The sequence below is a fragment of the Hypanus sabinus genome, chromosome 15 (assembly GCF_030144855.1).
Source record: "Hypanus sabinus isolate sHypSab1 chromosome 15, sHypSab1.hap1, whole genome shotgun sequence".
NCBI lineage: Eukaryota > Metazoa > Chordata > Chondrichthyes > Myliobatiformes > Dasyatidae > Hypanus > Hypanus sabinus.
In genome coordinates, this window is record NC_082720.1 from 32,532,683 (window position 1) to 32,556,338 (window position 23,656).

A 23,656-nucleotide genomic window follows, 5' to 3' on the forward strand; every position below is an offset into this window, starting at 1 on the left:
GTTAGTAGTTAGTCATATGAGAGCGACGCATGCTCGTTAGGCCAGAAGAGCCTGTTACCAAGCTGTATCTCTAAATAAATAAAATACAAGTAGCCAAAGGTAAATTCACATGTCAACAAAATAGAGAGTACAGAGATTTACTAGAATTTACCTGGGTTTCAGCACCTAAGTTACAGAGAAAGATTAGACAAGTTAGGTCTTTATTCTTTGGAGCATAGAAGGTTGAGGGGGGACTTGATAGTTATTTAAAATTCTGATAGTTGATGTGGATAGGCGTCTTCCATTGAGAGTAGGGGAGATTCAAATAAGAGGACATGAGATGAGAGTTAGGGGGGAAAAGTTTCGGGGTAACACGAGGGGAGCTTCTTTACTCATAAAGTGGTAGTTGTGTGGAACGAGCTTCCAGTACAAGTGGTAGAGGCAGGTTTGATATTGTTATTTAAAGTAAAACTGGATAGGTATATGGACAGGAAAGGAATGGAGGGTTATGGGCTGAATGCAGGTCATTGGGACTAAGTGAGAGTAAGCATTCGGCATGGACTACCGAGATGGCCTGTTTCCGTGCTGTAATTGTTATATGGTTATATGCTTTCTTCCTTTTCATACTTGAAAGATATACCCAATGATGGCACAACTTTTAAAATCCAGAAAGCAAGACAAAGTAAGTTCACTTAAGGTTTTTCCAAAACTCTTTTTTTAATTACAAAAAAATGTTTACTGGTCAACAATGTTTGTTTAAGTTTTAAGCTGTTTTCAATTTGCATAAGATAAAACCCACATATTGGCTCAATATAAACTTCTGGCACACAATAAGTTTCAGTCCACATAACAGTGACAAAATAATCCAAATATTATATAAATATATTACAATTTCCATTGGCATACCTACGCTACTCGATTACAAAAAATAAAATCTTGCATGTCATGGTATGTTAAATATATTTACAGTTTAACATTACTGTAATAAATAAATAACATACTATTCTGTCCACAAATCAGGCAGAAAAGAAGGTAACTTTACAAATAAGAGCAATGTAGGCCCACGCAAAAGTGAATGTCAAAATTCAAGTGAAATTCTCAAGAACTACCCAAGCCCACACTTCCAAAATAAGTGATGGGATGTGATACAAAGGGCTGGTTTAACCAACCTTTGAACAAACTTACACAAATAGCACAGGAAGTGGACTACATTTAACAGCAGTCTTATTAAACTCTCCAAAGAAAAATAAGCAAAATCTTGTGGCTCTCTCCTTCATAGATATTTAGATTCTACATATTTCCTCTGGTAGTTCCCTCCAGTGGCATTTTAATACTAAATTGCAATTCCACAAGAACTTCATAAATTTAACGTGTAATCCATGTTAAAAATTTGCCCTGTACCCTTTCTACTTTTACTTCATACATTTCCTTGATCTCACTGGGATGCAGTTCAACATATTCCTTCTTTTACAGTACTCAATTATCCACTAATGCTTCAATGCAACCAAATGGAATTGTTAGTTTTCCCCACAACGGCATCATCAGTTTTGTTACTAGGCACTAATAAGTGAGGAAAGAATTAAGAACAACATAGGCAAATTTTACCAACTGCACAATGACTTCAACTAAGTTAACGCAATCCACAAATCTGCAGGGCTTGACTGCTAACTTATCTCTCCAGGAAGCATCCTTCTCCATCCCCATCAACCACTTACCACATCAGAATAGACACAGTTGACAGATTTTTGGCAATGACAGGGAGAGAGCTTCCATTTCAGGAAGGCCTTTATATTTAAGTGTATTTGGAAATCATTTTGATTTGACTTCCTTTCATGCATGAAACTGAACTAGCCACTTTCATGTAAAGCACTTACTATCCTGTAAATTGTCTGCTGCTCTCCTTGCAACAAAGTCAAAACTTAACCATTTTAAAGCTTAAATTACTATATAGCTATCCATAATAAGTACAGGATGTCAAAAAAACAACGCTTTTCATAAATTACGATTCTTACAATCAGACGACATTGTGACCATCGTGCATTTGTCAAGATCTACTTTTCCCTTTTCTTAAATGTGGTTGAGTCTCAATAGCCAGTCCAACCTGTGCAGTCCTCAGGATTCTGCCATGAAGCTTATAACCTTCTTGCACGATCTTTACCACGGTACCGGGTAAAGCTTCCACAGATGGAACACGCGTAACAATGTCATGTTCTGCTGAGTTGTACTTGCAGCCAAGGGAGCTCATTTTCTCCATCCCGTGCTTGGCAAATATTTTGCATAGTTTCTCATTTATCAAGCATATTCCTTCATAGAGGTTCTTAACTGTTGGATTAGAACTTTCAAGCTCCATCTCAGTTACATTCTGTGTGGTCTTTTCTAGTAAATCAGCAACTGCCAGGATATCTTTGCAAAAACTATGGATACCTAGTGAGGCAAAAGTAAGCTTTTGTTAAAACATATTTGAACTGTCAAGTCTTCTAATTTGGCACTTGCTTCTTCTTAAGAGCTGAGAGCTAAATCGACTCAAGCTAAGGTTTCTTAAAGGTCTTTGGAGCCTGTCACAGTAGCTTGAAAAGACCAATTTCCAACACATTCAAAAGCTTATTACTAACTTTAATAAAAATGTGCTCTGGGCATAAGACAACCTCATTCATCTTCCTCCCAAATGTACGGGTTTATGGTGAGGACTGGGAAATGTAATTGTTTTATTGGTCTTATTTATCCCTTACTCAAATTCCTAATCATTTTCATTTTGCTGCATACATCAAGGGCACTTACAAGAGAATCCAGAAATCAAGATTAAAGCTCAACCACAGACTGTACTGGCATGGCTGGCAGAAAGCAGATAAGAGTTAAGCTAATCCCTGAGATATATGGTTGAATCTGATGCTGCTTTTATTAAAGCAGCTATCAACAGCATGGTAAATCATGCTCAACATTATCAAACTAGGCTCCAATGTAATTAAACAAATTTAATTCCCCCAGTTGCAATAGTAGGCTTTACACAAGTCCTATGAACACTAGTCCCAAAAAATTAAACTGTAGCCGAAGAGTTCTTCTGCTTGAAATGTTATACTATCCATTGCAGTATCTTCCAAATTTTGCTTTCAGCTCATTTTTTGTACAAGGTTACAAATACGTAATGAAAATTTTCCATTAGAGGTACATGCTTCTCTAGCCATTACTTTCATGAAATCCTCTTGTACAACTTCCCTAATTTACACTGGAAATTCGTCTTACCATACATCCTGGCATCTTCTACGCATTTTCGAACTCTTCTATTAGTGTCTTCAGCATGGGTTAAAACCCTTCTGTAGTTATCCTATAAAATCAAACACGAGATAAAGCAAACACTTAAAATATAATCTTTGGAGAAAAAAACCTGATACGGCAAATTTGGTGCAATTAAAATTACTTTACCCAGGGGGGATTGTATCAAGCCCATTATGTCCTACAGCTTACAAAACTAATAACTGAACATATTGTAAAATACTTTCAATAATATGCCAATTTTTCACAAAACTTTTGTATTGAAAATCTATGCAGTTCAATAATTTTTCCAAATATTCAATATGCAGCTGATGAAATCTGCAATTAAAGTTATAAGGCAGATAACATGCTTAACTTCATAGGTTGTAGTGTTAGGATGCTACATTGATACTTTACAAAACACAAATTAGACTGCACTTGGGAGTATTGTGTATAGTTCCAGTTGTTACATAACAGGAAAGATTGTCGTGGAGAGAGTGCAGGAGATTCACCAGTACATTGCCTGGACTGGAGGACTAATTCTAGGAAGATACTGCATATGCTGGGGTTGTTCTCCCTAGAATGAAGGAGGCCAAAGGGTGACCTGATAGAAGCATGTAAGGTTATGAAACATAGCTAGTCAAATTTAGAAAATATAAAAACTATACCCTACTGTTTTTGACACTCTTACCACTGGAAAAATATTCCAATGAATGTTGAGGTGGGAAATTTAAATAGTATCTTGGGGGTTGGGCTTTTGACAACTACAGAGTAGTTGATATCTGGAACACAGAGGAGGTAGCAGAGATAGATACAATTACAGTGTATGCAGCAGTTAGACAGAGATAAGGCATAGAAGGGCACTATCCTAATGTTGACAAATGGGATTAGTGTAATTGAGCAAAATGGTCAGCAAGGAGATGGTGTGCTGATGAGCCTGTTTCTGTGCCAGAGATCTCCATGATCCTGAAACAAAGGCTTTACCCTTGGCTTTTATAGCATGAAAGGAAACCAGCACGAACACATCAGCAATTTCTTCAGATGTTAGTCCTACTGCATCCATCAAAGCAGAGTTGATTAATGCTGACAACCTAACAGTGATATCAAATGGCCACTTGGAACACATGCTGAGGTAAATTAAAGCCAATAATTATGTTTGTGTTACCACTTCACATGTTTATGCTGCAATGTAACTTACTTAAAGGAACTTAAGTCATTCATTGCCAACTGCTAACTTAAAAAATTGCAACCAATTCCCAGTTTGCCACCATTTATCCGCATGAAGTTGGCTTGTTTTGTTTAAAATCAAGAGCTTGTTCTCAACAAACTCCTGACAACACACCTTCAACTTCAAGAATCAGAGGCCCTGCAATTCGGTTTCACAACAAATCGCTCATCCACCTTGATGCTGCAATTCACCTGCAGAGAGCATTCGGATGGTCCGGTGCAGAATCCAAACTTCTCATGTTCCACACAGGCCTGAAATTTGGCTTCAGGAATACAATTCAATTATTAGAATGCAAGGTTACAGTCCAGCACACTTTAAATATCACTTTCAAGTAACATTTGCTCACACCAGTGTTAAAACTTTTCTCTATTTGGGAGCTATTTGCAAACTGACTACATATAAAAAAATAATTAAAATGAAAAACTAATTTGGTCAATGCCTTTGAACATGCCTCAAATTACATGTGATAATTTGATGTCAACATGGTAAATTAAAATTTACACTGAAAAAACAAGCTTGGCTCTAATGGCCATCCTTAATAGTAATTGCAGTTCTTGGGGCATTTCCTACTGGCCAGTTACTTATGATCATTGAATTGTTAAACTTCCAGAATTTCAGAATTATTCAGAATTTTATAAGCCAATGACAAAAGAGAATGAAGATGATTCCATAAGCCTGCAATAAAATCAGAAATGCTGAAAGGTACTCAGCTCAGGTAAGATTCTGCAAAGAGAGAAGCAGTCTTAGGTTAATAACCCTTTTTCAGAAGTGAAAAAAAGACTTGGTTAATATTTTCCAGTTCTGTTGAAAGGCAACTGACTCTCTTCCTCCTTGCACAGAAGCCTCCTGACCTGCCAAGTATTTTCAGCAGCTCTTAGGAATTTTTTTTTTAAATTTCAGATTTCCTACATTTGCAGTACAAATATAATTTTAAGTACAAATATGTAGGTGACTGATCACCCAAAAGCAGTTAGATATTTAATGGAGTTTAGATCTTATGACAAATATAGGTCCTTACAAGTTGCTAGCAAAGTTGCAAAGGAAAACATTAGTAGCATCAAAAATGCATGTAGTATATTTGTCTAGTTTTCCAATACTTCATTGTTCAGCCATGCATCCCACCATGTTGAACAGCATATACACTATTCCCAAAATGTAATCCTATTCTTCTTGGATCTGTTTCAAGGAAAAAAAACTGCTACAAATAACAGGCTCTTGGATTATCTGCAGTGATGAAGGCTTTGTGGCTGTGGACGCACTTTCGTGAACTTCAATGATGAATGTTATTTGCTTACTTTTTTTTTCAGGTGTTTTTTTTTGCACCTTGTGTGTTTGACAGCCTTCGTTTTTTGAAATAGGTTCTACCAGGTTCTTTGTTTAGTGGCTGCCTGTGCGGAGATGAATCTCAAGGTTGTATATAGTACACATACTTTGATAATAAATGTACTTTGAACTTTGCTCTGCAAAGCTTTCCAAGCACATTCCAAAAATTGTTTGAGCAGTGCATCAACTCTAGTAACCAAGCAGATGTTATGAACTCCTGTACCATTCAATTTTGTAGCCTCTCACAATAACTACCGGACAACTGCAAAATGATCTGGAGTGGAATTAGATAACTTTAGAAATTAAGCCATAAAAATGGGGTAGATTGCAGCTTCTTTTCAGAACACCTAAGATTGTTTTTAATGTTTATTCCCGATTAAAGCTATACTTTTTTATAGCTTCCCAGTTCTTAATAATTCATCAGTCAAAGACAGAGACTAGTTCTGTGAGAAAAACGGCTATGTTAATGGCAATCAAATAAATCAAGATAATGCATGGAGAGTAGGACCTTAATACAACTTGTCACACTCAGACAAGCAAAAAATAAGTCTATTGGATTTGACTGGATGCACCTAGTTGTCAACGCCAAAGTTCCAGAGATTTCAATGGGATTCCCTCCAATCAGAAAGTAGCAAAGGACAGTGAGAGCGAACAGAACTAAAAACCAGTTAGCCTGATATCAAAACTGGGGGAAAAGCTGGAATCTATTGTTATGGGAAAGGAAAAAGAGCACTCAGAATGGGCAAAGTCCACAATGATTTATGGAACAGATATCATACTTGCAGATTTCCTGAGGTTTGAACATGAAAAATAGTGACAACCTTGCTAGGCTGGTGTACTTGGATTTTCAGGAAAAATGTTTACTCAAAATCAGAGCACGTGGAATCCTAGTGGTTAGCACGATGCTATTATAGCTCGGAGTGTTCCAGAGTTCAGAATTCAAATTCCAGTGTCGGCCGTTCTACAATGAATCTCTGTACGGCTTTACCTGTGGAATTTCCGAAAATGTACTGTGTAGAGTCATTACTCATTGTAAATAGTCCTGTGATTATGTTAGGGCTTGGGGTTGCAGGGAAGTGTGGATTGAAAGGCCAGAAGAGCCTACTCCACTTTAAATATAAATATTGGCAGGAAAGGAGAATTGGTGAATGTAAATAAAAGTTAGGAATTTGCTGGGATGGGAGGCTTTCACCACTGGGATACCAGGGATCCTTGCTGATCATGGTCTATAAACCCAATGCTTTTAATTCATTACCTCTGATCCCTTCAACTATATCATGAAACTGGGAGGCAGTGTGCATTATTAGATGGTATGGAGAGACTTCATTTTTATGAATATATATATATTTTTTTTTCATTTTTATTCCTTTCATTTTTTGCCAGAAGATACCATCTGACAGTGCTTAAACGTGATGTTAATTGAGAACACATTCTAATGTTGGCATTCGTGAATCTTGTCCGAAATGGGTACAAACAGTGAAAGCTTACTTAAACACGCTGTCCTCCCATATCAGACACAAGAAACTTTAATCTATTCCATACATACACACACATACCGTTTGTATATACATACATACTGCGCACACACACACACACAAATATTGAGCTATGAGTATTATGAAAGGAAAGTTAGCACCCAAAACTTACATGTGTGATTCAACTTTTAACAGTTCCTAAGCAAATAGCTGCTCCCATTTAAAAAGTTCCTATCAAGTCCTTCAATACCACCAGGTGAGCAACTTCTAAGCAGTAGTAAAAAGTGTGCACGCATGGGTGACAAACATGGTAGCAAATAGAGTCTTGGCTGCAGATTCTATTTTTGTCGCATTCACTGCCAAAAGGAGACTTGCCTGCAGGGTTCGATATTCTCGATCCAACTCATTCATTTTAAGTTGCAGCACTTGCATTTTTTGAGTGGCACAGGGACAAGAATTCATCTTATCTTGCACCGTATTTTCAGTAGGGCTCTTAGTAGGCTTTGTGGTTTTCAATGAACCTTGGTTTTCTTCAGTTTTGTGTTGGGTGGGAGTAGCACAGAGGGTCAAAAAACTCCTAGAATGTAAACATAATACATGACTTAAAAATAATTTCCATTTATATCACACGGCTTTGTATCATGCCAACTTATTCACATGTATTTTTGTATTCCAGCAATTCTAGTAGTTACAATCCTATCAACAATGATCCTATTAAAATGACAGGGTAAAATTCAGGGGCCTACTCCTTTTATATTGCATATTCATAAAGGGTAGGTTATTTTGTAAAAAGACTAGCAAAAATAACCAAGGTTCATCCTTGCCCTCATGTAGTTGGGAGAGAGACACATTATTGTTGAAACCATATTCATTGCTTCAAAGTAGAAACCAGGATATTCATTTTAAATGAATCTTGCTGAAAACAGCCTGAATTCCAAATTCTTCAAAAACACCAGAGTATCATTTACCTACTTCAGTATCATACATGCCTGATAACACTATGTGGGCAAAGTCTAAAGAAAGTCTAGAATTCAACAGTCCTCACAGGAAGCCTCAAAAGCGTAAGGTAATTACAAATATGTCAGGGTATTCTCTCCGACACACTGTGTACTAAAACCCAAGTTTGATAACTCCAGGCCTACTCCAGCTTTGGATCTGAGGACTGAATTTTGGTTCAGAACGCTGTTGTTTAATTTAATTGTTTGCATGATTATTATTATTTTTAATTTTCCTTGTGCATTGAGGGTTGGTCTTTTATTTTTATTCTCTTTTTCATTAATTCTGTTCCTTCGGGTGCCTTGCTTTGTGGCTACCTGTGAGCAAACAATTCTCAAGGTTGTATGTATAGTTTATATATTATTTGCTAATAAATGGATCTTGAAATCTAGAAAAGTCAGTAATCATTACCCAGTTGCAAATCTTAACCCTGATGTGCATAAAACATGTCTGCTTTGGTGAAATTCTACACCCAATTCCTTCAAGGGATTTTTAAAACTGCTAAGATTTCAGCTGTGAACAGAGCAATCATGGGACACCTGCCATTCTATGAATCAGAGACAATAATCTTATTCCCCATATGCTTGACATCAGATAAATGTACTTAACATCAATATCACAGTGGTGATCATAGCTCATTTCATAGACAGCTAAGCATGAAATTTTTTTTATCAGATTGAACAGCCACAGTCCATTCGGGATAGCAGGGGCACCTCAAAGTCTTCTCCCAACTGCCAGTGTTGATAGCTTCTTGTTCGCATTTTCCTACCTTAGACATGAAGAGTGGTTCAACCTCCGTTCAGTTTTGAGAACAATTAGAATGCTTACAGTTCCAAACAAACCCACATCTAGCAGTGCTACGGGAGTTGTTTCGTTTACTATTTTCGAGGGAGGCATTAATTATGGGAAAGGAGAGTTATTTTACACCAGGCGAAGCCAGTTTAATGGTGATAAACTGGAAATCAGTAAAAAAAAAGCTCTACTGATTAGAAGTTACGACCCTCTATATTTTTCCAAACACGGCCGCAGATCTATTGGAAAATCAGCAAACGTCAAGCTGCCTACGCGAAAAACTTCCGTCTAAAGCGCAACTTGTTTAATTTATGAACCGCCTCCCAGTCAGTTTATTCACTAGACTACTTCTCTAAGAATACTTTATTTATAATCCGCACGAAATTACAGCTAAATTAAACTATGATCCAGTGAAATCAGACATCGATTACGCATTGAAATCCTGGTATGGATTTCAGGAGACTGGATTTCTACTGCATTTACACTTACTTTCTTTGCTCCTTTAAAGCAAACCCAAGCGCCTACGTGAGGAGCAGCACGATGCAAAACCATGCAACTTGTGAAATGTCGAACCGGGAGGAGTCAGGCGTCGAGTCGCCACGACTCCGAGGTTAGCCAGGGTGTGAATGGCCGACGGCCAAACCTTCGACCGCATGCACCATCAACGCCATCAGCGTTCGCACACCGGACAGCCGACGGGGGATCGGGAGGGGAGGACGGTCGGGAGATAGGGAGGGGAGGACGGTCGGGAGATCGGGAGGGGAGGACGGTCGGGAGATCGGGAGGGGAGGACGATCGGGAGGGGAGGACGGTCGGGAGATCGGGAGGGGGGAACTGTCGGGAGATCGGGAGGGGGGGAACTGTCGGGAGATCGGGGGGGGGGAACTGTCGGGAGATCGGGAGGGGGGGAACTGTCGGGAGATCGGAGGGGGAACTGTCGGGAGATCGGGAGGGGGGGAACTGTCGGGAGATCGGGGGGGGGAACTGTCGGGAGATCGGGGGGGAACTGTCGGGAGATCGGGGAGTGGGGAACTGTCGGGAGATCGGGGGGGAACTGTCGGGAGATCGGGGGGGAACTGTCGGGAGATCGGGGGGGGGAACTGTCAGGAGATCGGGGGGGGGAACTGTCGGGAGATCGGGAGGGGGGGAACTGTCGGGAGATCGGGAGGGGGGGAACTGTCGGGAGATCGGGGGTTGTGATGTTGGGAGGAGGCGGCAGTTCTTCTCATACCCCGTCACTCACCTCCCACTCGCCCGCTGACTCAAGTTCGCCACTGTACAGCCCATCCGCAGCGCCCTCAAGTACATGGTGACCATTTCGTATCGGAGCTCGGCCGACTCTCCCCGGGTTTAAGAGGCCGCCCCGCCCCCGCGCGGGTGCCGTTGTGACGTCACTGGGAGGGCGGGCCGTCACGTGACATCGCCCTGGTGATTGACGTGTCGGGCGGCAAGAGTGAAGCGGGTCGGAGTGTGCAAATACATCTGCTCGAGGAGAGCAATCCATGTTTTGGCTCGTTTATCCCTCCCCTCTGCCATTCAGTTTCGGAACGGTCCGGTGAACCTTCCATCAGTACCTCGTTACTTTTTCATACACTACACCATTTATTTTATACTTTATAGCAATTTTGGGCACTGGGCAACTACTGCAAAACAACAAATTTCACTTCACAAAACCACTGATAATAAATCTCATTCTGTTTCTGACATTTGCTCAGGCGCGTCGTCTTTTTCTTGTCTGATCGTCAAGGCTTGCTTTAGCCCTGTGTCATTTGATGAATCCACGCCTCTGATTTACGTATTCCCTTTTTGCTTCATTAACTCTCTCTTTGACCTTACATAAATTATGTTAAACACTTAATTATTTCCATTTCAACCTGAATTTTTAAGACTCCACTCAGTCCCATGACCATGCAGCTCCCTGTTCAGAGTTCAGGAGTCCTTCCAGGGGTGCAAATACTGTCTGGTTGAGATGACAATTCCTGCTTTGCATGATACTGTCTGTTTTCTTTTTTTTTTGCCACGTGATACTACCTCTGCTTTTTCTATTTAGTTCACAAACGTGACTCTAGCTGATTGTTGTCTTTATCTCCTGCTGAATACACAGAGATTTGGGAGTCCTTTCCTTTGGCTTGTGCTATTTCAGAAATTATAGCACAGGAAAAGGCTTTTCAAATCAGGACTTTGTGCCAAGGGAAGCCCTGATGAAGGGTCTTGGCCCAAAACATTGACTGTGCTTCTTCCTATAGATGCTGCCTGGCCTGCTGTGTTCCACCAGCATTTTGTGTGTGTCACCTACAATAGACCAATATCTCGTACAATTTCAACATAACATTCTATCTCCTATATGCAACACTTTGATTTATGAAGGCCAATGTGTCAAAATCTTTATGACCCTATCTACTGGTGATGCTACTTTCAAGGAGTTATGGATCTGTATTCCCGGATCCCTCTGTTCTACTGCACTCCCTAATATCCTACTACTCATTGTGTAAGTCCTTCGCTAGTTGGTTCATGCACTGTCATGATCCAGACTGTGAAATCCACATTCTGGTTCACGGTCCATGTTCCTTATTCCATGTTTTCCGTGTTTCCCCAGTTTCTGTTGAGGCAGCTGATTCTCATTTGGGCTGGCCTCAAGGAGGGGTCATGTCCTCCCTCGAGCCAGACTCAGTGTTCTGGGTTCCTGTACTCCTTCGACCCAGGCTCGGTGTTCTGGGTTCCTGTCCTCCCTCGACCCAGGCTCAGTGTTCTGGGTTCCTGAACTCCCTCGACCCAGGCTCGGTGTTCTGAGTTCCTGTCCTCCCTCGACCCAGACTCGGTGTTCTGGGTTCCTGTCCTCCCTCGACCCAGGCTCGGTGTTCTGGGTTCCTGTCCTCCCTCGACCCAGGCTCGGTGTTCTGAGTTCCTGTCCTCCCTCGACCCAGACTCGGTGTTCTGGGTTCCTGTCCTCCCTCGACCCAGGCTCAGCGTTCTGGGTTACTGTCCCCCATCGACCCAGGCTCAGTGTTCTGGGTTCCTGTCCCCCATCGACCCAGACTCGGTGTTCTGGGTTCCTGTCCTCCCTCGACCCAGGCTCGGTGTTCTGGGTTCCTGTCCTCCCTCGACCCAGGCTCAGCGTTCTGAGTTCCTGTCCTCCCTCGACCCAGGCTCGGTGTTCTGAGTTCCTGTCCTCCCTCGACCCAGGCTCAGCGTTCTGGGTTCCTGTCCTCCCTCGACCCAGGCTCAGTGTTCTGGGTTCCTGTCCTCCCTCGACCCAGGCTCGGTGTTCTGGGTTCCTGTCCTCCCTCGACCCAGGCTCGGTGTTCTGGGTTCCTGTCCTCCCTCGACCCAGGCTCGGTGTTCTGGGTTCCTGTCCTCCCTCGACCCAGGCTCGGTGTTCTGGGTTCCTGTCCTCCCTCGACCCAGGCTCGGTGTTCTGGGTTCCTGTCCTCCCTCGACCCAGGCTCGGTGTTCTGGGTTCCTGTCCTCCCTCGACCCAGGCTCAGTGTTCTGGGTTCCTGTCCTCCCTCGACCCAGGCTCAGTGTTCTGGGTTCCTATCCTCCCTCGTCCAAGTTAAGGCTTCGGGGTCTCGTCCAGTCCTAGTCACGTCCAAGGTCCTTGTCCTGTCCAAGCCACAGCTTTGTGTTCTCGTCTTGTCATGTGCCTCGCCCAGCCCAGGAGTTCCTTGCCCAGCCTGGTGCTGGGGTTCCCTTGTCCTGTGCTGTGATTCCCTTGTTCTGTCCATGTGTCTCACGTCCAGACCTGTTGCCTCTCCTTGCCCTGTAGCCACGTCTCGCCCAGCCTGGTGCTGGGGTTCCCTCGTCCTGTGCTGGGGTTCCCTTGTTCTGTCCATGAGTCTCACATCCAGACCTGTAACCTCGTCATGTCCTCACCTAGTTCTGGGGTCCGAGCCCGAGTCAAGACCCAGGTTCTGGGTCCTTGTCCAGTCTCGGGCTCGGAATCCAAGCCCAGGCTCCCAGTTCCCAGTTCCATATCCTGATTCCGCTATCCTCCTCAAGTCCTAGCCCGGGCCCGGAATCCTTGTCTCATCCAGGGCCTGTGTTACTTTCTGCGACCTTTCTTCCCCACTTTGCTTGCTTCCTGCTCACGCCTGGTCCTGTTCCTGGTAGTTCAGTGTCTGCTCCCAATGCCCACCGTATGACACCCACAGTTCAACACCTCACACGTGTCTGCACTAAATTCTATCTGACATTTTTCCAGCTGGCCCACATCCTGCTGCATGGTTAACTGCCTATTCAGTTAACCACGTTATCATCCAGATTGTTTATATAGATGACAAACAGCAAAGGACCCAGCACCAAGTCACAGGCTTTCAGTCAGAGAAGCAACCATCTACTGTACTACCACTCTCTGGCTTCTCGCACAGAGCCAATGTCTAATCCAATATACCAGATCATCCTGAAGGGCAAGCAACTGAATCTTCTCGACCAACCTCCCAAGCAGGTGCTTTTCAAATGCCAACACCTTGCTAAACTCAATGTAGACAACATCCATTGCCTTGCCTTCATCCACTTTCCTGATAACTACCTCGAAAAACTCTATAACATTGGTTAGATGACCTACCATGCACGAAGCCATGCTGAATCAGTCCCTGTCTATCCAAATGCTTACATATTGGGTCCCTTGGAATACCTTCCAATGACTTTCTCATAACTGATGTCACATTCACTGGTCTATAATCTTCTGGTTTACGTTTAGGGACTTCCGCTGAACAACATTGGCTATCTTCCAGTCCTCTGGTACCTTTCCTGTTGCTTAAGGATGTTTTAAGTAGTTTTGCAAGGGCCCCATAAATTTCTGCACTTCTCGGGTCCAAGGCAACACCTTGATTTGCCTCAGGGTATCAAACACCTCCTCCTCAGTAATCTGTTTCGGGTCCTTGAAGTTGGTGCTATTTTGCATCACTTCTGTAGACTTTGTGTCTGTCTCCTGATTAAATACAAATGCGAAAAAAAAATATTAAGATCTCTCCCATAGATTTTGGTTCCACACATGGATTACCATTCTGGTGTTCCAGAGGATCGATTTTGTCCCTTGCAATCCTTTTGCTCTTAACATATCTGTGGAATCCCGTAGAATTCTCATTCACCTTGTCTGCTAGGGCAACTTCATGCCTTCTTTTAGCCCTCCTGATCTCTTTCTTAAGTGTTCTCTTGCATTTCTTATCTCCATAAGCACCTCATTTACTCCTACCTTCCTGTACCTTTTATGCACCTCCTTTTTTTGTCTGAACCAGGGCTTCAATATCTTGAAAGCCAAGGTTCCCTACACTTGTTATCTTTAATTTTTATTCTGACAGGCACATACAAGCTTACAAGTGTAACATTTCCCCTCTCTTGTCACGCGAAGGCCTCCCACTTGCCAAGTACTCCTTTGCCAGAAAAAGGCCTGAACCAATCCTCATTTGCCAGATCATTTCTAATACCATCAAAATTGGCCTTTCTCCCATTTAGAATGTCAACCTGGAGATCAGACCTATCTTTCTGCATGTTTACTTTGAAACTAATGACATTGTGGTCACTGGATGCACAGTGTTCCCCTGCACATACTTCTGTCACCTGCCTTGTCTCATTCCCTAAGGCAGATCACATATCGCACACTATCTCGTTGGGACTTAAGGAAACTTTCCTGGACACATTTGACAAACTCTGCCCCATATGTTCTTTTTACAGAATGGGAGTTCCAGTCAATATATAGTAAATTAAAATCACCCACTATAACAATATGTTTCTTAAAACAGTCTGTGATTGCTCTACAAATTTGTTCCTTTAAATCCCTTGGACTGTTGAGTGATCTGTAATATAGCCCGTTAATGTGGTCTTATTTCTCAGTTCCACCATTAACACCTCACCAGATGAGTTTTCCAGTGTGTCATGACAGAGCATGGGTGTGATACTTCCCGACTTGTCATGCCACCCCTCTTCCTTTCATCCCTCCCACTGTCACATCCAAAACACCAGAACCCCAGAATACTGAGCTGCCATTTCTGCTCCTCCTGCTACTAAGACACAATATCATTATTCCAGATATTGATCCATGCCCTGAGCTCATTCGTCTTACCGATGATACTTCTTGCATTAAAATATATGAAGCTCAGGACGCTAGTAGCAACACCCTCATCCTTTTGATTCCTGACTTTATCTGAGGTCTTACCAACATCTGTCTTCATAACTTCTCCACTATTTGTTCTGGCAATTGAATGTAATAGTCCTCATCGGGCCTAAAGAAAAGTTTTATAAACCTGCAACATAACTTCCTGACGGTCACAAAACTGCTCAGGGTTTTTTTTATCCCTCATAAGTGACTGAGTTGGCAGTGGAAGACTTAACTTCATAAATAGCTTGATTAAGTAACTTTACTTAACTCTCAACTAAAAGAATAAAGAAATTAGTAACTCAAGTAAATTTAACTCTACTACAGAGCTAATTCAGCCTCTAAATACAGCAGCAAATCTAATCCAATTCAACTAACAAGCAAAACTCAGACTTCTTTAGCAAACACGAGGAAATCTGCAGATGCTGGAAATTCAAACAACAACAGACACAAAATGCTGGTGGAACACAGCAGGCCAGGCAGCATCTATAGGGAGAAGCACTGACGAAGGGTCTTGGCCCGAAACGTCGACTTCTTTATTTGATTCCCCATTAATAAATGAGCCTCAAGGTTGCATTGTAATATTTATCAACAATTAACAATTCTATAGTCTTAACCACTCAGTCATTAGTCACCGGGGATCCCATCACTGATGCGTCAAGACATATCACATGGAGAAGCTCCAAAAATCCCATGAACCACCATGAAACAATCTTGATTTTAATCTCTTGTGGCGACCCACTTTCTGTGCAGGCGAACCAGCTCGCAAATAGCCAGCGTGCAGGGAGGGACTTTGGTAATGCACCTCTGATGTAATTTCCACCCAGAAAGGGCGGGCGCGAGGGATTAAATGCCAGCACCGCAAAGTTTGAATAAACTAGTCTCAAAACGACTTACCAACTGAGTGTCGTTATTTCAGCGCTGTGTGTAGCACATCGCTACGCTCTCCCTTTTCCAGTGTAGAATACTCTCCTGCTTCAAAACATCTGTTGTTTCGTTACCTAAAAAGACCAAGGTAACATGTCTGAATGACTGGTATCTTGTCACACTCACCTCAATAATAAGCAAATGCTTTGAGGTGCTGGTCAATGACTACATCTGCAGCATGATACCATCCACACTGGACCCCCTACAATTCGCCTACGGACACAACTGATTGACAGATGACACAATAGCCTCTGCTCTATACACCGTCCTTACACATCTGGAGAAGAATGATGCTTATGTGAGACTGCTGTTCTTGGACTACAGTTCAGCATTCAACACCATAATTCCCTCCAGGCTCAACAGGAAGCTCAGAGACCTCGGTCTTCACCCTGCCTTGTGCAGCTGGATCCTGGACTTCCCGTCAGATCACCCGCAGGTGGTAAGAGAGGGCTCCCTCACCTCTGCCCCTCTGCCCCTCAACACAGGTGCCCCTCAGGGCTGTATACTAAGCCCCCCCTTTACTCTCTGTATACCCATGACAGAGTCGCCACCCACAGCTTCGATCTGCTAATTAAATTTGCTGACAACACTACACTGATTGGCCTAATCTCAAATAATAATGAGGCAGCCTACAGAGAAGAAATCATCACCCTGACACAGTGGTGTCAAGAAAACAACCTCTCCCTAAACGACGCAAAAACAAAGGAGGAATGGAGACAGGCTAACCCCTATTGACATCAATGGATCTGGGATTGAGAGAGTGAACAGCTTTAAGTTTGTCGGCATGAACATTGTTGAGGATCTCACGTGGTCTGTACATACCGGCTGTGTGGTGAGAAAGTACAACAGCTCCCCTTTCACCTCAGATGGTTGAATAAGTTTGGTATGGGCCCCCAAATGCTAAGAACTTTTTACAGGGGCACAACTGAGAGCATCCTTACTGGCTGCATCACTGCCTGGTATGGGAACTGTACTTCCCTCAATCGCAGGACTCCACAGAGTGTAGTGCGGACAGCCCAGTGCATCTGTAGATGTGAACTTCCCACTATTCAGTACATTTACAAAGACAGGTGTGTAAAAAGGGCCTGAAGGATCACTGGGGAACCAAGTCACCCCAACCACAAACTGTTCCAGCTGCTACCATCCAAGAAACGGTACCACAACATATAAGCCAAAACCAGCAAGCTCCAGAACAGCTTCTTCCACCAGGCCATCAGACTGCTTAACTCATGCTGACACAACTGTATTTCTATGTTATCTCGACTACCCTGTTGTACATAATATTTATTATAAATTGTACATTGCACATTCAGGCAGAGACATAATGTAAATATTTTAACTCCTCATGTATATGAAGGATGTAAGTAATAAAGTCAATTCAATTCAATAATATTATACTGTTCGGGGTCTCCCTTGTCTCCCTTATAAGAGACTTACAACTCCATATAAGACAAGACTTCTGATAAGCAATTTACTGGAAACTACCATGATTTCCATAAATAGCTCCAGACAGGCCTACCTGCATAACCAGGGTCTAAAAGAAAATGAGTCAGCTGTCTGTCAACATATTTGTCTATTTTATTGCTGTTGCAACAGGGAAATCACTAATCCTGTTTCATTTTACCACACAGATTTTTGATAATAAATTCCTGAACCAATAAAAGCAAATTTTAACCAGAAACCAGACCATAAGAAATAGGAGCAGAATTAGGCCATTTGGTCCATCAAGTCTGCTCTGCTATATGATCATGGCTGATTTATTTTCTCTCTCAAACGCATTCTCTTGCCTTCTCCCTGTAAGTTTTGACACCCTTACAAATCAAGAACCTTTAGTCCTTCCACTAAAGTTACCAATTTTTAGTTATAAAAACAGTCGAGGTAAAAAACACATAGATACTAGGATCAGGAGTAGGCCATTAGGTCATTTGTGTTTTCTCCCATTCAATATGAACCATAGAACATTACAGCACAGAAAAGCCCTCCCTGCCTGTGCCGAACCATTTTTCTGCCTAGTCCCACTGACCTGCACCTGGCCCATATCCCTCCAAACCCCTCTCATCCATATATCTGTCCAAGTTTTTCTTAAATATTAAAAGTGAGCCCGCATTTACCACTTCACTTGGCAGCTCATTCCATACTTCCACCACTCTCTGTGTGAAGAAGCGCCCCCTAATGTTCCCTTTAAATGTTTACCCCTTCACCCTTAACCCATGTCCTCTGGTTTTTTTCTCTCCCAGCCTCAGTGGAAAAAGCCTGTTTCCATTCATTCTATTTATCCCCATCATAACTTTATATACCTCTATCAAGTCTCCCATCATTCTACTACGCTCCAGAGAATAAAGTCCTAACCTACTCAACCTTTCTCGGTAACTCAGTTTTTCAGGTCCCGGCAACATCCTGGTAAACCTTCTCTGCACTTTTTCAACCTTATTAATATCCTTCCTGTAATTCAGTGACCAAAACTGCACACAATACTCCAAGCTTGGCCTCACCAATGCCTTATACAACCTCACCATAACATTCCAACTCTTATACTCAATACTTTGATTTATAAATGCCAATGTACCAAAAGCTCTCTTTACTACCCTATCTACCAGTGACGCCACATTTAGGGAATTTTGTATCTGTATTCCTAGATCCCTCTGTTCTACTGCACTCCTCAGTGCCCTACCATTTACCTTGTATGTTCTACCTTGGTGTTTCCTTCCAAAGTGCAATACCTCACACTTGTCTGCATTAAACTCCATCTGCCATTTTTCAGCCCATTTTTCTGACTGACTATTCAAATTTCATTCCATTATCTCTACATTCTCCCCATGGGCCCTCATCTCTTTAGGTATTGGAATTGTATCTAATCTCTATTAGAATATATTTAATTATTTTACCTCAAGTGCTAGAGAACTCCAAAAGTTCAGCACTCATCTCAGTTCTAAGTAATCAAGGATCCCTGCCACTGCATCAATCTCTCTTCTCCCTTCTCCCGCCAGGCAAGAGATATAAAAGTCCGAGAGCACAACTCACCAGACTCACGAACAGCTTCTATTCCACTGTTAAACTAACTATTAAACGGACCACATTTATTAATAGATGAACTCTTGATCTCTCTATCTACCTTGTTGTGGCCCTTGTACTCTATCTGTTTACTTGTATTGGAACACTATATTCTGATTTCTGTTTTCTTTTTAACACCTCAACATAATCATCTATGGCATGATCTGTCTCCATGGCAGGTAAAACAAAAGCCTTGCATCATATTTTAGCATACGTGACAATAATAAAGCAATATCAAATGGACTACTTCATGTCATTGGGTTGTGATTCCAGATTCTAGACTTCTCCTGTATTAGGAACATTTGCTGCTACCTGACCTGGCGACTTCCTTCAGTATTTTGTGTCTGTTGCTCCATATTTCCAGTATCTGCTGTCTGTCTCGTGTTTCCAGTTTGTCATACATGACAAACCTGTCTGAGGCAACTTACGGAAATCATGTGGTAGTATGTCCATGCTGATACTGACCAACCCTTATTACCTTTTTCCAGATGATCAGCAACCACATTTTCTATTGTAATATTTTTCTCAAATCAATACCAGGCTTTAAGTTATAACAGAAGTTGAGGTAAAGAAGCATAGAAATTACAATCTGTATTTCTCTCTTTACTCTCTCCCTTCTTTTTTTACATAATAGTGACACACCAGTCCATAGGAAATGATCCAGAATCTAAAGAATATTGGAGAATGTGTACACCCTAGGCGATGGCCAGCTGCACTCACCACTCTCATCCATGCCGAATCCCCCAGGAGATCGCAAAAAAACCAGATCACTTAGTCGGCTCAAAAATATATCCTTAAAAGGGAAATTACAGGCGGCACAGGATCACAGTACAGAAGAAGCATATTTCAAAGAAGAATAGTAGTTTTGTGAGCTGTCTGCCGGATATCGCCATTGGTTGCCATTAGTCCATTAGTATTTATGTATTTATGTGTATTTTATTCTTTATCGGTACTTTTCTAACTTTACTTTTATATCATTCTATATTCTTTATAATTGCTGAATGTTGTTGCACGTCACAGTAACACACCACAGCAAGTTCCTAAAACATGTAAGTATATATGGCAAATAAAATTGATCCCTGATCCTTAGGAAAGTGAAAGTACTTCCTGGTGCCTTCAACGTGATTGCATCTACCTGGTGGGCCCAGGACAGGTCACCTGATACGTTAATGCCCAGGACTTTAAAGCTGCTGTCTCTCTCCAATGTTAATCCTCCACTGTAGGCTAGTGCATGGTTGCCCTCCTTCCCCATCCTGAAGTCAACAATGAGGTCTTTAGTTTTGCTCATGCTGAGCAAGAGGTTGCTGTTGCAGAACCACTCAGGTGTTCTATCAAATCCTGTTAAAGTGACTCATCTAACAACAGTGGTGTTATCAGTGAATTTGAATATGGCATTGGAGATGTGTTTAGCCATACAGAGATTAGAACAGGATGTAATAATCTCTATTGCAGCCAGTGACCTTTTCTGCACCAGTGCTGATGATCAGTGAGGAGGAGATGTTGTTACCAAACTTCACTGGCTGATATCAACCGATGAGGAAGTCAAGTATTCAGTGCAGGGAGGAGTTCAGAAGACCAGGTCTTGAAGCTTGATGATGAGTTTGGATAGAATGGTTGTGTTGAATGCTGAGCGGGAGCCGTTGAAATTATGTTCCAGTTGTACAGAGTGAATAGCAAGAGAAATTGTCAGGGTGGTAGGCAAAATGATATGGGCCATTTCTGAGGCAGGAATTGATTTGTGCCATGGACAACCTCTCAATGGTTGATGTAAGTGCCATCAGACGTTAGTCATTAAGGCAGATCTCCACATTCTTCTTGAGCACCGGTGCACTAGATGCCTTTATGATGCAGGAGGGAACTTCACACTGTGGAAGTGAATGGTTGAATATATCCATAACCATTCTAGTTGAATGGTCTGCACAGATCTTCAGTATTCAGCCAGGTATGCTATCTGGACCAGACACCATTCATGGATTCTCCCTCTTAAGGATACTCAGGCACTAGTCTCAGAGACTGAGGTTACAGCATTATCCAGAGATGTAGGGGCTCATATTCACGAGGAGATGTGCAGATGCTGGAAATTCAAGCAACACACACAAAATGCTGGTGGAACGCCTCCTTCATCCCTCCCCCTCCTGTCTTCTCCTATCATTTTGGATTTCCCCTTTCCCCACCTACTTTCAAATCTCTTCCTATCTTTTCTTTCAGTCAGTCCTGACAAAGGGACTTGGCCCAAAACGCCGACTGTACTTCTTCTTATAGATGCTGCCTGGCCTGCTGCGTTCCACCAGCATTTTGAGTGTGGGGTTCATATTGGTGTGTCATGATTTTCCATATTAAAGCATGCATAAAATGCATTGAGCTCAGCTGGGAGAGATTGGTCATTGCCACTTATGCTACCCGGTCTTGGCTTGTTGGAAGTTACATTGTACAAGTCCTGCCACAGCTGTCAAGTGTCCATCTGTGATTCCAGTTTAGTCAGAAGTTGCCCATTTGCTCATAATGGCCTTTTGGACTTCTTGTGACTTTGGTACATCTGAACATGATGGTTATTAGCAAGTAAACCCCAACCCCAAGGGTTTCTAAGCTAGTGAGAAATCATTTGCTTTGGATAATATAGAATGAAATGAGAAGAAATTCTCTGTGAGAGAAGTGTTTTTTTTTCCATTTGCTACTGCTGTTTTACAATTTTTGTGAAAAGCATACTTGATCTTCACTGTACTCATTTGTATTATTTTCATTGGATCTACTAAGAATTGTGTTCAAATTTCATCCATCTGTCCACTGTAATTTTCATGGAATATCTGAGCAAATACCAGGAAATTGCCTTAAATGGTATTTATATCATGATTCCAAGTTTCCATTGTTCAGAAGTTATCAGAGATAATCGAGAGAAGACTTTATTATGTTTCTAAGAATTATGCTAAACATGTCCATTCACCTCCTCCCTTGCCTCCATTCAGGGCTCCAAACAGTCCTTCTAGGTGAGTCAACACTTCACCTATGAATCTGTTGGGATCACCTACTGTATCCAGTGCTCCCAATGCGGCCTCTTCTGCAATGGTGAGACCCAACATAGATTGGGGTACTAATTTGTCAAGCATCTTCGCTTCATCTACAGCAAGCAGGATTTCCAGATGGCCAACCATTTTAATTCTAATCTCCATTCCCATTCCGACACTACTGCTATGATGATGCCATTCTTGGTGGAGGAGCAACATCTCATATTCTATCTGTGTAGCCTCCAACCTGATGGCATGAACATTGATTTCTCTAACTACGGTAATTATTCCCCTCCCCCTCCCCTCTTCTTCCAAATCCCCTCTCTGTCTCCCCTCTTACTCTTCTCCTCACCTGCTTATCATCTTCCCCGGTGTCCCTCCTCCTTTTCTTCCTCCCCATGATTCACTTCTCTCCTATCAGATGACTTCTTCTTTGGCCTTCACCTATTGCCATTTAGCTCGTACTCTTTGCCCTACCCCCACTTTATTATTCTGGCTTCTTCTCTAATCTTGCTGTAGGATCTTGGTCTGAAACATCTTTATTTAATTAATTTTCATAGATACTGCCTGACCCGATTACTTCCTCCAGAATTTTGTATGTGTGTCCCTATCGGCAGTGTGGTGAACTACATATACCTGTCTGGACACGCCCCCCCGCTGACTGCTCCTGTGGCTCCTCCCACAGACCCCGGTATAAAGGCGATTGGAGGCACTGCTCCCCCCTCAGTCTCCAGGATGTTGTGTGATGGTCTCTTGCTGCTGATAGTGCTCTCTCTCTTCCAGCTAATAAAAGCCTATCTCGCCTCACGTCTCCGAGAGTTATTGATGGTGCATCAAGCAGCATACAAAGGGGTGTACTTATTCGCAAGTTAAAAGATTATCAGGAAACTTGCACTTGCTGGCTACTCCTTTTACTTTTCCTCAGTCACCCATCTATCTGAAGCCGGTACCTTGGGTGTAACCATATCAGTAAAAGTCTCATCTGTGATGTTCTAGGCCTCCCAGGATGGTCGTTAGTACATCCAAATCCACCTCTATTTCGTTGTCAGGAGTGGTTTCTGATTGCACTTCCCGCACACATGCAGTCATCAGGGAGAGTGTGAGTCTCCCTGACTTACCATGTTTTGGGTGAGGAATATTCCACTGAATTGTGCTGTTTCAAAGTGCTTCACCATTATGGGACCATGAGATCATCTGTCTGTTTAACTGTGGTAGACTTTTCTATCTGGTACACTGTGGCCTACTTTCTGCACAACTTTCAGGCATGGCCCTGACTGCCATCCTGTCTACTCAGAACCAAGTACTAAGGCTGAATAGCAAACGAAAACCTTATGTCCCTTCACTGCCTCAACTTCCTAATCTCAAACAGTTTCTGATCTATAAAGGTGTGTCACTTAACTTTATATTGACCTTCCTACCACTCCATTCTGCTCTGCCACCATTATCACATCACTATCTGTTGCAAACAATGAATATATTTGCCTTTTATTTGCATCTGTTATTCAAAATCAGCCTGTACTGGACTGCCGTGATCTATTTT

General features: G+C 42.3%; 1 protein-coding gene across 3 annotated transcripts; it reads right to left on the reverse strand.

Moving 5' to 3' along the window:
• Positions 1-666: 666 nt before the first annotated feature.
• On the reverse strand, positions 667-10,840 carry LOC132405408 (grpE protein homolog 2, mitochondrial-like). 3 transcript variants are annotated; one of them, XM_059990178.1, is made up of 4 exons: positions 10,286-10,840; positions 7,630-7,831; positions 3,220-3,301; positions 667-2,403 (listed from the first exon to the last, which is right to left on the reverse strand). In XM_059990178.1, exons 1-4 carry the CDS (start codon positions 10,357-10,359, stop codon positions 2,024-2,026), a joined length of 738 nt encoding a protein of 245 aa, XP_059846161.1. In that variant the 5' UTR covers positions 10,360-10,840; the 3' UTR covers positions 667-2,023. The 3 variants fall into 3 exon arrangements, 1 of the variants encoding a protein (XP_059846161.1); XR_009515858.1 differs by lacking the exon at positions 10,286-10,840 and adding an exon at positions 9,532-9,900 and having other exon boundaries at positions 2,351-2,403; positions 4,571-7,831; XR_009515859.1 differs by lacking the exon at positions 10,286-10,840 and adding an exon at positions 9,532-9,898 and having other exon boundaries at positions 2,337-2,403; positions 3,220-7,831.
• Between the last annotated feature and the right edge of the window lie 12,816 nt (positions 10,841-23,656).